Below are 16,402 nucleotides of genomic sequence, written 5' to 3' on the forward strand. Positions count from 1 at the left end.
ACAAGTATGCAAGTGGTTAACCTTGCTATGCCACATTAATTTTAGAATGGGAACTTCATTAATATTCCCAGTCAGTCTAAACATAACATCACAGAAATCAACACATTTTATTTATAAACTCATTTATAAAAGAGTTGAACTCATGAATTTGTTAAATTTCTCCCATTTAAAAAATCTTTCAATACACAACTTTGAAAAATGCTCAAATGAACAGGAGACTACCTGATTCATACAACATAAATATATACATATTCACTAAATCTAGTCAAATTATCTTAAACATTCATTCTTGTTTTTAATTTTTAATATATGTGGGGAGTATATCTCTATAAATATGAAGTGTCACACGTTCTTTAGTAAGAAGGTAAATGCTGAATTAAACAACACGTGGAAATAATTATGTAACTTAAATTGATAATTTCTTAAATGAAACAAGTGGCCAATAGGTTTGGAAAACAAGTGGCTAATTCAACATCGCTTAATCCCCAGGTAACAAATCAAAACAGAAGTGAGATATTACATAACTCTAGGAGAAATATGTTGATGTATCAAACAGATTCTGTCAAGAATGTGGAGCAGAGAGAAGGTGTATACACTACTTTCGGAATTTTAATTAATATAGCCATTTTGGGGCTATGAACAGTACAGACTTTCATCAAAAATTAAAAGTAAATTCTGTCTGTGTGCCATGGTCAGTGCAGAGACTCATAACACCTCAGAGTACTGAGAATAGGACTACCTAGCCTTAAGTGTTACATCTGGTTCACTCACCTCAAGTAGGGTGAAAAGACTATAAGAGCCAGATGATGGGAAGAAATGCTATCTTCTGGCTATGACACAGCTATTGTTGTCACAAATAGTGTAAAAATATGACAACCACAAAACTCCTCAAGTTAATGCTGGAATAAAGACTTTCACGCTTGATAAACAGCAAAAGTCAAACTACCATGTGACCTTACAGTCCAAAGGATACATATAATGGGAATGCAATCAATATGTTGTAGATATCTATACTTCAATGTTCATTGAAACTCTGGTTACTGTAATGCATAGATATCTGTGTCAAACCCACTGATGTGTCAGTAAAGGACTCTCTATGAATGCATAAAGAAAATATGTTGGATGCGCAGCAGGGATTTTATTTAAACCATAGCTGTAAATGGCAATCACAGATAACAGAATGGGATCCTGTTCTTTACCACAACAGGAATTAGAATGCAGGGAGTTAGGTGAAAAAAGCCAAGCACTGAAAAATAAACATTGTAAGATTTCACTCATATTTAGAACCTAAAAATGGTCATCTCACAGACATGAGAATGTTATTACCAGAGGCTGGCAGAGTAAGGGATGGGAAGGACACTGGGAAGGCTGATTAATGGGTGTTTAGTTACAGATCAATAAGTTCTAGTATGATATTACATAGCAGTCTGGCTGTAACTTATAAGAAGGCATTCCAGAAAGTTATAAACGGGATTCTGTATGTCTTCACGACAAAAAGTGGAGAAATGTTTGAGAAAATTCTAAGCTTATATTGGTTTGAACATTACACAGTATATTTACTCAAATTTTATATGAATTGTATCAGTAGGCACACTTCTGTGTCATTTGGAAAATAAAAAATTCACATCTTAATAAATTATAATAGCATAGACTTGCCATTCTACTCTATGAAATTGTAACTATAAGAATCTAATTATTTATTTTCAGAAACTGCTCAAAAGGGATTCTTCTTTCATTATCCTGTCTATTCCAAACAAGAAGGTAAAATATTTCTGTATGATAGAAAGAAAGAGAGAAAGAAAGAAAGAAAGAAAGAAAGAAAGAAAGGAAGGAAGGAAAGAAAAGAAAGAAAAGAAAGGAAGGAAAGGAAAGAAAGGAAGGAAAGAAAGGAAGGAAAGAGAAAGAAAGAAAGAAAGAAGAGAGAGAGAAAGAAAAAGAAAGAAAGAAGGAAAGAAAGAAAGAAAGAAAGAAAGAAAGAAAGAAAGAAAATAAAAAAGAAAAAGAAAACATGGTTGGGCAGGCAGAATTTGCATGGTAGAGACAGACAGATGTCTATGAGTTCAAGGCCAGCCTCATCTAAAAATGATCTCCAGGACAGTCAAGGCTACACAGAGAAAGTTTGCCTTGAAAATAAAATCAAATCAAAACACACAAACAAAAAACCAAAATAAAACAAAAGTAGAGAAGATGTAAAATTAGAAATTATTTTATTTTCAAAGACATTTTATTGTTCTACTATAACAATTTTAGGCCGATTATCTAAGCACATAACTCTATTTAGTAATTATGTGAAACCACATGCATGCATGCATGCAGAGTATATAATATGCACGCACATATGTATGTATTCATGCATGCACATCTATGCATAATCCATATGCATATATTGATTTTCTCCTTATGAATTCATAGTCCCTTTCAAAAAGCATATAGAACTTCATTTATTTTTTATTTTTTAATTATGTCGTGGCAAAGCCCAGGGTTGTGGATATTCTAGGAAATTTCTCTATCCCTGGGCTATGTCTCCTGCTCAGCCACGCACAGAGCTTCAGTTTGTCTAATTGTCTTATTAAGATGAAATTAGTTAGGTTAGACAAGCTAATACAGTTCCTTCTGTTACTGTTAGAGGAAAGGAAAGTTTAAGGTTTAGCTGTAGTATATATGCTGGGAGAATGTATTAAAATGTATTTTGTTACTTAGTAAAACCCAGTTTAAAAAAAGAGAGGATCCCTTTAGTGTTACCATTATGGCAGAGTACTGAAAAAAAAAAAAGACTACTTTTACATTACATCAAAGTTTATGAAAAGCATTATAGTTTAAGTTTAAGTAATTAAATATACATCTGAGTCATCAATTTTACTTTTTAATGATGATACCTGAAAATAAATTGTTTAACTTTAAAACATTCATCAAAATGTGCAGTAAGTCGTCCTTCTGGGAACTCTTGGAGCACTCTGTCACACTGATGCTAAATGACGGCCAGAGGAAATGTGCCCGTGAGCTGTGTGAAGCAGGGAATTTTCTTGAATTCCCAGAAAACTGTCTTTGACTCAGAAAATTCAGGTAGCATATAGTATATCTGAAATGCAAGTCAATAATCATTGAACACTTGCTCTAGGTCAAATAACAATTGTGTAAGACACCAGCAGAGAGCAACAAATTCTATTTCTTATATTCATCATGCAGTGATTTAAAAGGTGACTTTTGCATCCATGTGGTAAAAATGATTGTCATCCATACAATTTTGAGAGGCGTTTGTTTAATGAGAAAAACATAAAATAAAGGGAAAAAAAACCCAAATTGGGAGGAGTATAGTAACCTTTATCTTTGACATTCAGGCACTGAGAAAGTAAGATTTTTTCCCCCTTCTGGAAGTTATAACTTTTAACATCAGCGTTAAATTGTATAGTCTGAAATTTATTGTCCAACTTGAAGATTGTTAGACTGTTTGTAGTACCAGCTGCATAAATTCCTATGATGCTCACAGTTTAAAAAGACATGCAATGGATTTGCTTAAATTAGTGTCATTTATTATAGCAAAACCATAAGAGGGAAGCTATTAATAAGATTAGATTCTTTTTAGGAATGATCTCCAAATAATAGAACTGATTAAATATAGCCACTCCTTTTGAATCCACAGACTAAATTTCAAAGGTAGAATCACATAAGAAAAATCTCTCAGATGAGCTGGTAGTAGGTTAAGAATTCTTTTAAGGTGGGAATTGTAGCTGAAAGCTATAAAAATAAATGCTTTATTCACTGAGAATATGATTTCCTTATTTTTCTTTCTTAAAATGAATTAATATCTAACTATTAGAATCACCATGGGGAAATCAAAGGCAATATTTCCGTGATATTTTGTATAAAAATAATACATTCCCTTTCAAAGAATTCATCCAATTTTGGAGAAGGCTTCCCACTACTGGCGGACATGAAAAGACCTTTTATTGTCCTTTTAGGTGTTCTCTGTCGCAGCGACTGCACTGTGCCCTGTGAAAAAAGCAGCAGGGAGCAACACGGGAGTCCACAGGAGTAGCTGTGACCAGCTTTGCAGAAGTCATAAAAGGACAATTTTATACACTTTCCATGCATCATGAAATATCCTCCTTTTTTAATATTAGAAACTGCCAAAGTCATGGTTCAAGGTCCTTATAAAACATACCTTAGGTCATACATGCTGTGGCCTAGTTACAGATCTGGATTTCCTACCAGTGGTTTCTAACCCACAGATTGGTTCATGGAAAATAAAATGAAGGGTCTAGAGGTTTAGAGTTTGAAACTGAAACAGACAAAATCTGCAATTTATCCAAATCCATTCTGTCACAATCTGCTTTAGTTTTGCATATGAGTTGCAAAATTACTGTCACGGGATTTAATATATTATGAAGGAGCTGAACTCCCAGCTCTAGAACGAGTTCTAGAAATCGTCGGGATGGGGGAAGACACTTCAGAATCCTCCCTTTTAACTGTAGAGAGCTTTAGAGTAGAAAAGTCTAAATGAATGTTCAAATTTGTCGTTTGTGTCCAAGATGATATGAATTCTTCAAATGGGAAATTTTCCTGATTTGAAGAAAATCAATCTATGTCATCGTCAAATAACAAAGTTGGTGTCTGGTCATTCATTGTGTGATGAACTAGCTGTTCAGTGTGGTGCTCAGAACTCCGGGCTTGCCTATCTCCATGACTATTCTACGAGCATTTTATGTTAAATGCAGGCGATGCAGATGAAGCCATCACACTAGTAATTTGCATTCATCTTTAGAATTAATTGAAATAAACCAGTCATCCCTGAGCAACAGACTCTTACGTAGGCACCAGCAGTCCAGACGTCCAGCGACAGTGATTCAGAACTGAGTAATTACCTTGTTTTTCTCCTGTGAAATGTTAAGAATGAATTACTCACGACGCTGTTAAAATTGTACTTTGGTTTTTATAAAAAGTACCACTTACATCCTCGGGATGGGAAGTAGATTGGGCTCCCCGGCCACACAGCTGCTTCCTTCGCTGTCCACGCTATACCCACTGCCAACGCTGCTGCCCGAGGAGCCGGTTGACACGGAGCTCTCTGCAGGCCGGTGGTTGGTGGGCTTTGCTGCATGACGTGGGGAGAGTCAACACCACAGTCAACAAGTGAAGGTCACTTTTCTTTCTCCAAATGTAAAATCACATAAGTGCGTAATCATTGTAGAAAGGGCTGGCAGAACCAAACAAACATATTCTCCCTCCCTGGACCTGCCTTTCGTTTTTGTCTCTTTAGCCAGATATGCACACTGCCAATAGAGACTTCCTTTACGTTTTTACTATGCACGAAAAAAAAATGACTGGAAGAAACTGTCCCATTTTTAGACTCAAGCGAGTGTGCCATTCTCCCACTGTTTTTGTTATTTGCACAGCATTACAGCAGTGCCATGGCAAACAAAGGGGAATTCGGAGACTCACAGAGAAAATATATTAGGAAACTCTGGTACTAGTTATGACAGAATAAAATAAATTGGGTAATTGCTTTACATATTGCTAGTCAGTAACCAGATAGCCTTCTGCATTACCGAATAGATACTTCACATGGCTCTATGGATGCTCCTGGTTTTAATCTCTGTTTTCAATCTAAAGGTGTTCCTTTCCCTTAGGTAACTTGTAATTGATATGGGGTCTTGTTTCAGACTTTTCATGAGTTTCAATTTTGGATATACGGGTCCATGTGCCCACAGAAACATATATACTTTATGCGGTAGGAAAATAGCCCTCAAACTCTGGCAGAACTCTAGGCTGAAGTGAGTTGGGGTGGAGGTTGCCAGGCACAAAGAAGGAAGAGGAGAAAGATAGTGTCTGCTCACTTTGTGAGGAAGAAGTTATTGAGCAATAAATTTGAAGCTCTTGATGTGCATTCCTTGCCAGGGGGTGGGGTGGGGGGGAGAGAGAGAGGAAGGGACGGAGGGAGGGAGAGAGGAGAGAGAGGAGAGAGAGAGGGAGGGAGGGAGGAGAGAGAGGAGAGAGAGGAGAGAGAGGAGAGAGAGGAGAGAGAGGAGAGAGAGAGGAGAGAGAGAGCTTTTTTCTTTCTGATCTACATGCTCATTCTGGAGACCCCCTCAATCTGAGCTTTTGTGTGAAGAAACAATGCCACCACTAATGATGACCTTTTAAAGACAGAGATGAAGAGTGATATAGAACAGGAGCCTGGCAGTTTGTAACCCTTCCTCTGGTGCTCTTATTGCCAAACTCTCACCTCTTCTTTCCTGGGATTTACAGTCTACGGCTGTCCACTAGTGTCTTTGAGCTTACCTGGTCTTGGACAAGGAAGTTATTTGGGTTCTAAGGCTAGATGTGTTAGAAGCTACAAGATTAATGGCGTCTTCTTCTATAAGGGATAGCCCTGTTCCATCAGTACAGTCTCTTAGTTGAATGTGTTCATGCCAGTTGGTGAAAGGTTAATTATCATTTTATATTGTGAGATCTAATTATGTATTTCTTAATAATATATATGAAAATGATGAGTCTCAGTCTGGAAAACTTTTAATTGATAAAGCCAAATACAACGAAAACTTGAAGGAATTGTCTGAGAAACCAATGACAGGTCAGTTACCATCAAGTCTAATAAAGTGTTTAGCTTTACCTCTATATCTTCCTGACCCACTACAGCAATAAGATGTCCTTACAAGCTACCAAATAATTGTGTATCTATTCCAATGATGGTAGAAACCCTTCCCCAGAACTGGAGAACAAGGAAGAAATTTTCATAAAAGTCAATTACCTATCTGATGTGCATAAGTTGAAAACTGCTACTTAAAAGAAGTTAGGAGTGGCACTCATCAATAAAATACTAGTTACCGATCTAGGAATAGATTTGTATAAATAATAGATCTAATATTTGCTAAATATTTTATTCGGTTTATGTAAAAAAATCCCAGATTTCATATTTAGTGTTAAAGAAAATATTTTAAATAGATAGTTTAAGATGTGAAGGCAATAGGACTAGAATATTAAAGTATGAATATGCATACAGTAAAGCAGATATCAATCAGTAATGATTCGGATTATTCTATTAACTTAGACAAATGAAAGTTGTCATGCTCTAAATCGACATTAAATAATACGAACCCGTTAGGTTTTTAATAGTGGATAGAATAATATTGAGAGAAAAACATTTATTTCACTAATGAAAAAACTACACAATCCTCATTGCACTGTCTTCAAAGGCAATGATAACAAAGATGATAATATACACTAAACATTACTATCTCAAAATAGTTTTCATCCAAGAGCCAGCATGCCGCATATCAGAATTGCTATCTTATAGAACATGTATCTACACGTCAACTTCAGTTATCGGCTGCTCCTGGATTTCCCTTTACTCTCTCCATCAGGATGACTCCTAAATCTGCAGGATCCATTGCACATGATCATGGTGGTGTTCATGGGGATGATCGCTTTCTAGTTTGAATAGTGCATGTTTCATTTATGCCACGCCGTTGGTAATGAACAGTGATCAAGTAATATCTGATGAACATATGAAGGAATAAGGAATACATACAGAGCAGTGCCAGTGCTGCTAAGCCAAACACCGAGGATGCCATGGTGAGTGAACTGGCAGCATTTCACATTCTGTCCAGAGTGTGTTTTAAAGGAATTGTACACAATTCTAATTGAACGTGACATCTGATATAGAAAAAAATGTTTTGCCAAAGAAACCTTTGAAATCAAATTTTGTAGGTTATTAAAATAAATAATGACAACTTTTATCTGGTATCCCATGTGGATAAATACAATCAGCTGGATAGATTTTAATCCAAATGCCCTCAGAAACTGGTTTGAGTGAAGAAGAGAATTAGAGCTTGAATACTAAATGCTGAAAGGCACAGTTCTCTGTTACCAAACATTGAAAACAGATCATGTATGACATATGAATATTTATATCAGAAGGATGAAAGAAAATAATCCACATAGTAAAGTTACTTGGAAGCAATCATCAACACACATGCTAGATTTTATTCATTTCTTATCCTGGTAAACAGACAAAGAGCTTTGAATTTGAGTTTATTCTAGCATTCCTTTGTTTTTCCACATTTTGACTGAGGTAATATAAAACTATTAAAAGCTAGGTCTTGCATTACTTTATGATTTTTAAAATATCAGCTTCAAATAGTCTGCCTCAGCTTTCCCTCCCAATTCTTTTAAGCAGAGGTTCAGAAGTCATACAATACTTTCCATAAAGATATGTACCTTTGTACTGCATAGTAAAATGGTCTTTTCACTGTAGAGTTTTCATCCAACAAAATGGCTGATCTGGCAAGGGATCACATCCAAAGACCTAGGTCTGTGTGATCTGGCCAGAATAACACACTTTTAATCTTTCTGACTGGAATACAGATGCACCCTTAGTATGCATTTTTAATCCCAAACAATAAGGTCCAATTGAGGGGAAGACAGAGTGACCAAATCAGAGAAAGATTTATGAGAACAGATAGGAAAGAGAGGTCAGTACAGACACGCAGACACAGACAGACACAGACACACATACACACACACACACACACACACACACACACACACACAGAGACAGAGAGAGACAGAGAGACAGAGACAGGCAGAGAGAGAGGCAGAGAGAGAAAGAGACAGAGAGAGAGACAGAGAGAGAGACAGAGAGAGACAGAGAGACAGAGACAGAGAGACAGAGACAGGCAGAGAGAGAGGCAGAGAGATAAAGAGATAAAGACAGACAGACAGACAGACAGACACACACACACACACAGAGAGAGAGAGAGAGAGAGAGAGAGAGAGAGAGAGAGAGAGAGAGAGAATCTGTTTGGAGAGGAGTTTTGAGCAGCCGATTTGTACCAGATAGCCAGAGTTCAGAATGAACTAGAGAGATCTCATTCAGCAAGATGTCTCTGAGATGACAATTACAAATGGTGAATAAATGTTATTTTTACATTTCACAAGAAAATTGAAAAAAAATTAAAATACCAAACATAGTTTTTAGAATCAGTTTTAGATACCTAGCTTCATTTTGAAATGCTAATTGTGCTTTAAAAAGTTATCCACTTCAGGAAAGGTTGACTGGTATACAGCCATGATGGGGAAGGTTTCTGATGTGGACAGGATAAAGTCTGAAAAAGTCCATTCCTTTTTGATAGCCACTTACTGAGGAGGCATTTCAGGTAAGCATTTTACCTTCCTGGGAGCAATTCAAACCGTTTAAAAACATTCTTTAACCGTTCATTGTCTCTAGGTGTTTTATGGTTAAATGTTAGGCTGTATTACTTCTTGGTGACTAATCTTAATTAAATATGGTACCTTCTCTGTGACCTCACCTTTGTCTTCAACTAGTTTTCTCAACTGGGATGCCCCGCCCTCTCCAGTAGTCTTGACTATGCAAAGCTATCACCTTAGCTGCCACTAGATGACAGCACGACGCTCAGAGACTTCAGCAAATAGCAGAATGGAGGGCTCTGGAATTCTGGCTATTAGGATCTGGTTAAGAACGCTAAAGGTCATCTACTCTAGAACCATCGTTTACCTTTCTGAAAACTAATCTCTGCAAAGATTAATGACTCACTAGATCTCACGCTTAATGAGAGAATTTAAAGTTGCTAATTCCCTTTTATATTACATTTAATTGTCACAAACACCTTGAACTTTTTGTTCATTTTTGTTTATTTTCGCTATTGTTTTTGTTTTTGTTCCCCTCCCCCCCAGACTTTGCATTCTGTAGATTTAGCCTGGCTGCTCAGAACTTTGTATATCTGGTCTTACAGTTGGTGCAGCAAATGCTTATTTGCAAATGTTTCCAAAATAATTTCTCATGCTGGAATTTCGTAGCAAGTTTCTGAATTACTTGCCTTATCCAACTGTACCTCTTATGTTTACAGACACAGTCTGTAGTAGTTTTAAGAATGTTTGAGATTACAAGAAATGGACAAATATTTTGTTTAGTAGTAGTATATGATAGAATAGAACTATTTATCTATTTCTGAAACCATGTGTTCTAAGAATTTTTTTAAGTTGGTTTTAGAGATCTTTTTCTCCCCCCTCTGCCTTCCTGTCTCCCTCACCCCTTCCTTCCCTCCTTTCTTCCTTCCCTTCTCCCCTCCCTCCCTCCCTCCCTCCCTCCCTCCCTCCCTCCCTCCCTCCCTCCCTTCCTTCCTTCCTTCCTTCCTTCCTTCCTTCCTCCATGTTTCTGCTGCCATTAGTTTTATGCTTACAATTCTGAAGGGGTTTGCAGTTTTCTCTCACTTTCTAGAATGCTTATTGAAAATGGATTTGAAGATGTCAGCATTTAAGTTCAAATACAACAATACAGCTAGCATTATTCACTATGTCTCCCTTTGAATTTTGTCTGACCAAATTTTTGGGTGCTTCCCACTACAGTTCAGAGTTATTAATTCAAGGAGAGATGCTGCATTTTTTATATTTTAGAAGCTAAATTTCAAATCAATTCAGTACATTTTAAAATAAATATTTGAAACATTTTTCATAGTCTATAAACATTTTTATAGTTTATAAACTGGAAACTGGCACAGAAAGCTTCCTCACTGCTATTTGCAGTTGGTCACATATGCCATAAATTTTCACAATGAATGTTACTGAAGATCAGCATCTCTGACACCTGACCCGATCACTTGTAAACCCTGGAGTTGAACAATTGAAGTGATGCTGCTGCTGAAACATCTTTCAAAAAAATATTAGTTGACTGTATAACAGACATTATAAGAGTTTTATACACAAACGACTAACATTATCATGCAAACCATGATTCATGAAGTTCTGCTATCTTTCTCTTTATAACCATGGAAAACAAGTTGTTCCATATTCACAGAGCCTCTAGAGGTGGAATGGAGACGAAAAGTATCCTTTGATATTGTCCAGGAAGTTGGAATGCACTTAATCATGTCCCTGTGTCCCTATTTCCATACATATTGTCTCCATGAATGAAAATGTTAAGATATTTGAATGATCAACTTGTTCTGTTTTTATTCAATACTACCAGTACTTGCCAGGTATTTCCTAAACTCACTAACCATCATCAATTCTGGCACTATAGGAATAGAATCAATGATCCTTTGGGGTACAGAATTAATGGTATGCTTTAACATAACACATGAGAGTGAAGTTAATCTAATAAAACAACAGTGAGGAGCTTTTCTAATATAAATTCTTCATAATGGCTTATATAATATAGTATATGTCTTTATCTTATAATTCCTCTCTCTCTCTCTCTCTCTCTCTCTCTCTCTCTCTCTCTCTCTCTCTCTCTCTCTCTTGGTTTTTTGAGACAAGGTTTTTCTGTGTAGCCCTGACTGTCCTGGAACTTATCCTGTTTAGGGCAGCCTGGCCTCAAATCTCCTGCCTGCCTATAATTTTCTTTTTAAGATGTCTTCCTTTTCTCTGAAGCATTTAATTCAGAGCTGATTTTGGAAGAAAAAAAACAAAACACGATTTAAATTAGCACTAAAATCTCATGCTGCATAGTAAAATAAAGTTTGATTAAGATACCTTAAATAAAATCAAGAAAGTCAATTCATTTTATCTTGAATAAATCTAATTATAATTTTAGCTCCATTCAGGTAAATAGAATGAACTAAGATTATGTTAAGTGTATTTTTTGATTTTCACTAAGAGTTTCATTCAATAAAGATTTTTGTCGGTGAAAAGTGTCAAGAGGATCATATTTAAATGAGATAAAAATACAGTTTCATTTTCAGGGGTAGCTCTTAATTTTCAATATTAATTTGATTTGCATTTGAAGGAGAAATATCATCTCTCATGTTTTTCTGACAATATCCTTGTATTACAGGGTCAGACATGTATTTATGACAACTAATAACCAGAGAGAGAAAAAAATCATCCAGGAAAAAGGAGACTGTTCAGTAGTATGCTAACCGATAAGAAAATAGTTCTAGAAGCAGCCATAATAAACATTTGACAACCGAGATATTATCCTTAAATGAAATCCATTATTATTATTATTTATTTATTTGTATCTGGGACAGGTTCTAATGTCCCTCAAGCTGAGTTAAGAAGGTTCCAAGGAAACAGCCTTGGACTTCTGGTCCTTCTATCCCATATATCCAAATGCTGTGATTATGGTTTTGGCCACCGGATTGTTTTCACTGTGTTTATGTTGTTCTACAACGTGAACCCAGACCATCCTACATGCTGGGGAAGCATTTTATCACATGGCCAGCCTGTAATGTATCATGTACAAATGCATAAAATTCAACTCAAAGGAAATGAGGTAGTGCATTTCCAGTAGGAGTGATAAGCTAGCAAATAAGCGTGTGTGATTATACTCCATCAAACACTGGCTGGTACATTTCATGTTGCTTAAATTTATCCAGTGGTTGTAAAGAGGATGCTAAGAAAATATTTGATAAATGCCTGGTAGAACCAGGGCATCTGACATCTTTTTAAAATTTCCAAATGATCATCGTTCATCACTGCTTTTCTGTAGTTGGTTCCCATGGATACCAGAGAGTCTCCAGAGAGTACGATAAAGGTTCAGAGCTGGGCTAGAAAATGTAATTGCCTACCACTATTATTTTGCTAAGTGGATATAGCATTAGACTGACTCTTAGTGATTTATCCTTATAGCTATAGATTATTGGGTCTCTCAACCCACTTCAAAGGAAAGTTTAGTAATAGTAGATGGTAATTAATGCAAGGACCCACAACAGGCCAAGGCACAGAGAGACTGAAGAATGATTAGCCCTCGATGGGACAAATATTTCTCATCCTCACCTCCCAAGGCTCGGAAATCGTTGCTGAAGAGGGGACATACAGAGTGTAATAGTCGGAGTCGGTGGCTGACTACGGGGAGCCGGTATCTTCTGGACAGAGTAGAGCAGCTACACATATGTACTCACAGTTGTTGTGACAGCGTGCACAGAACCTGTGTGATTCAAGTCAGATTAAATTTCCACACAGTGAGGGACCTGGGCATGAAATTTCGTAATTGCTGTTGGCAATGATTATCTGCTGAGGAGAGGAGTGTCAGTGTTCTCTAAGGGTTGTAGCCCTGGTAAGGCAACTGTGCTCCAGTGGAAGGGCATACATCCAAGAACATTTATTTGTTCAGCATAAATTGGGCTTGATGGTGTTAGAAACAGGATGCAAAATTGGGTGAATGTAGAAGGGGATTGGAGAAGAGATGTAGGAGGGACAGATACATTCGAAACACGTTATCCAAAGTTGTCAAATAATAACAGTTTAAAGTACAGTTTTATTTCCAGGTATTTCTAAGTTTGCTGAAGTTTGTTAGCCTAAAAACTTGTCATTGACTACAAACCAATCTCCCTTTTAGAGAAAATGTTGTTTCTCCTACTTCGCAATTCTTCCAAGATACCAGTTCACTGGCTATTTAATAAATATTGCTACATAGGATGGGAGTGTCTCAAGACAGAGATTTCTGTCTATTTTGTTTGCTGTAGTTACACGACAACTTGAAGATGTTCTGAAATGTAACGTGCTTAAACAAGTATAAGTATGAATATGAGAAGGAATGGGCATGGGAAAATGCTGCTTGCTCTTTATTGGATGCCAAGAAACTTTCAATGTTTCTTTTTATTCCTTCTTTTGAGAGAGTGTCTCACTCTGTAACCCAGGCTGACCATAACTCATGTTCTTCCGTTTCTCTTCAAATTTTAATCGAGATGATAACGTTCATTTTCTCCTATTGCATGCCAAACAACGAGCTTTTAACAAATGAATTAAAAAGATGATACATCTGTCTTTCAAGATATGAACAGAAATACAGTTTATTTTCCTGTTATAATGCACTATTCCTTCACCCTGAGTTTGGGACAGGGTGATAAGAGCCAAAAGACACCTGACCAGTCAGAGTTCAGGAAGAAGAAACAATGAATATGGATACACAGTCATAATTTAAATCAATTTGATGCCCAAGGAAACATGAAAATTCATAAAACGTGAAAAAATGTTTGAAACCCTTAATTATTATAAATTAGTACTAAATGACATGAGAAACAAGATGGCCTGAAATGTACTAGAGCTAAATAAGGCACAAAATCTGAGAGTCAAATGAGGTAAGGAGGTCTCGAGTAGGAAGCCCTTGCTATTCTTCTGTCTTTGGATATTATAAAAAAAATGATTGCACGTAACAATTTGCTTGGTAGATCTTTACACACTGGTGTACCTTTAAATGTACTTAATATTTCTATATGTTAAAATTACTTAATAATTGACTGGGGAGGCTCTCATGAAGTCCTACCCCTTAGTGAGAAGGCAATTGTTGATTGTTGGAGGAGGGAGACATTTTTTCAGAGATATGGTCCTTGAAGGTTACTCACGCTCTAGTAGCTAGCCCTACATTCATGCACATGCAGGCAGCACTAAATGTATGCAGTCGGTTTAAAGCATAATGAAAGCATATGAAGTTGGGAGAGAAGTCATAGAGGGATAGGAAAGAAAAGGTCAGGAAAAGAATGTGGGTACACATTCACAATACACTCAAATGGTACATAATCCTATGGGATTTATATAGGTTAAACATATTGCTATTTATCATTGCCAAGTTATGAAAGCTTGAAAAGATTGGCATTATAATCTATCTGAAATATGATGCTTTAATATCACATGGAAATACCATAAACATCACTGTACAGGAGAGAAAATGAGAATGAAAACTGACATACTTTAATATGAAAGTTTAACTTCTTGTACAGAGTGCCAAAAAGAAGATTTTGAAGAAGTGGTCACTTTAGTGAGAAAAGCCTACAGTGATCATTGGGGACTAATAGTGATTGAAAATTGATACCATTTAGCAAAAGCTTTCTTGACAGTCATCAATCATCAATCATTTAATGATGCCTGTCATTCACATTTTGTTTCTTCAGAATGGGCTTCATTCAGAATGCTATGTCTCTAGTGACTAGTCTGTGGTCTAAACTAGAAAATATATTTAACACAAAAACTGGACTTTTCTCCTTGCTTCGAACAAAACAAAACAAAACAACAACAACAAAAAACAACTATTTTTATATTAAACCGAAACTTAGAGTAAATAATGATAACTGGCAGGTATAGAACAATAGAAATATATTCCCAAAGGTTTGTCTCTATATGAAGCCTTTGAAATATTCTTATAAATTAATAGTTGAGGCGAGTTAAAATATTAACCCAGGAGTTATTCACTTAAGTAATACCATTAGCAAGAACATATTAAAACAACTAAAATTAATAATGTACAATAGATTTACCTATATTGAAAGACATTTGAGTCAATGAGTTGTAGACACGTCCATTTTCTGTTCCTTAAATGGAAACAGTGACCTTCAGAACTAGAAAGCATGCAGTTCTAAAACTTATCTGTTCAGTTAGGTAAAGGAGATTGTGCTGCCATGGTTTTCTACACTTGATCTTAGCCAATGGTTTTCTAAAGAACAAACATGACCGGCTTTGATTTCACTCTCTTATAGTTTTAAGAAAGGCACACATGCCTGTGACCTTTTCAGGTACTTTGCTTATCTTTTTTTTAACCTTTTATAGTTTGTGATGTTTAATTATAAGAATATGAATTCACATGAATATAAAGCTACATCATCATATCTATGTTACTTATTTTGGCACATTTAAACACACTCAAGATCCCAATCAAAATTGTGTATTTCTGATGTTATCTTCTCAAAACAAATATTTTGTAGTTTCTTGACATTCAATTACATATCAAAACATATACAGCAATAAAATAAAAGTATTATGTTGATAGTTTAAGCTGATATACCTGAAGATTTCTCTCATCATATCTCACACCTTCACCTCCTCCCACCTAGCCCAATGGAAAAAATGATAAAGTATGGTTTTAGAATCTGTGTATAATATGTGTAGATCAAACATAGTAAAATTTTCAAGTAATTCCTCGTTGTTTGATATTGGATTTAGGCAATATTTCTAAGTTGTCCAACAGTGTCTCTGACCACCCTTTCCCTCTCCCTTGGTCATTCTACCTTTCCCTCTCCCGGATGAGAAAGCTCTTGGTGTCACAGTCACATCTCAGCTTGTCTAATGTCCCTACTCTGTCTCCACTATGCTCTTTGTGTCCCATGAGTCTTTCCTTCATTTATTTGCCTGCTGTATTTCCTCAGTTCAAGATTTCCGATGCTAAGTAGAAAACAACTTGCTGGAGTCCAAGGCAAAGAAATTTATATTTTTCAAACTTGGTTTCATTCATGGTTAGTGTTTGCAGCACTTCTCAACCTGTGGGTCACAACTCTTTCACAGGGGTCACTTACGACCATCAGAAAACACAGATGTTTATATTACAATACACAACAGTGGCAAGATTACAATTATAAAGTGTCAGTGACAATAATTTTATGTTTGGGGGGATCACCGCAACATTAGGAACTGTATGAAAGGGTTGCAGCATTAGGAAGATTGAGAACCACTG

General features: G+C 36.2%; 1 protein-coding gene across 9 annotated transcripts in view; it reads right to left on the reverse strand.

The window, feature by feature from the left end:
- Pclo (piccolo (presynaptic cytomatrix protein)) overlaps positions 1-16,402 on the reverse strand; it is a 358,568-nt gene that overhangs the window by 41,299 nt on the left and 300,867 nt on the right. For 8 of the 9 annotated variants that reach the window (XM_039108295.2, XM_063286636.1, XM_039108291.2 and 5 more), the window contains one exon: positions 4,951-5,092. The exons of the other annotated variant lie outside the window; for it this stretch is intronic. In XM_039108295.2, the coding sequence (XP_038964223.1) occupies positions 4,951-5,092 (142 nt within the window). The remainder of the gene's footprint in view (positions 1-4,950; positions 5,093-16,402) is intronic. 9 annotated transcript variants of the gene reach the window in all.

Source organism: Rattus norvegicus, chromosome 4 (assembly GCF_036323735.1).
Source record: "Rattus norvegicus strain BN/NHsdMcwi chromosome 4, GRCr8, whole genome shotgun sequence".
In the NCBI taxonomy this organism is placed as follows: Eukaryota; Metazoa; Chordata; class Mammalia; order Rodentia; family Muridae; genus Rattus; species Rattus norvegicus.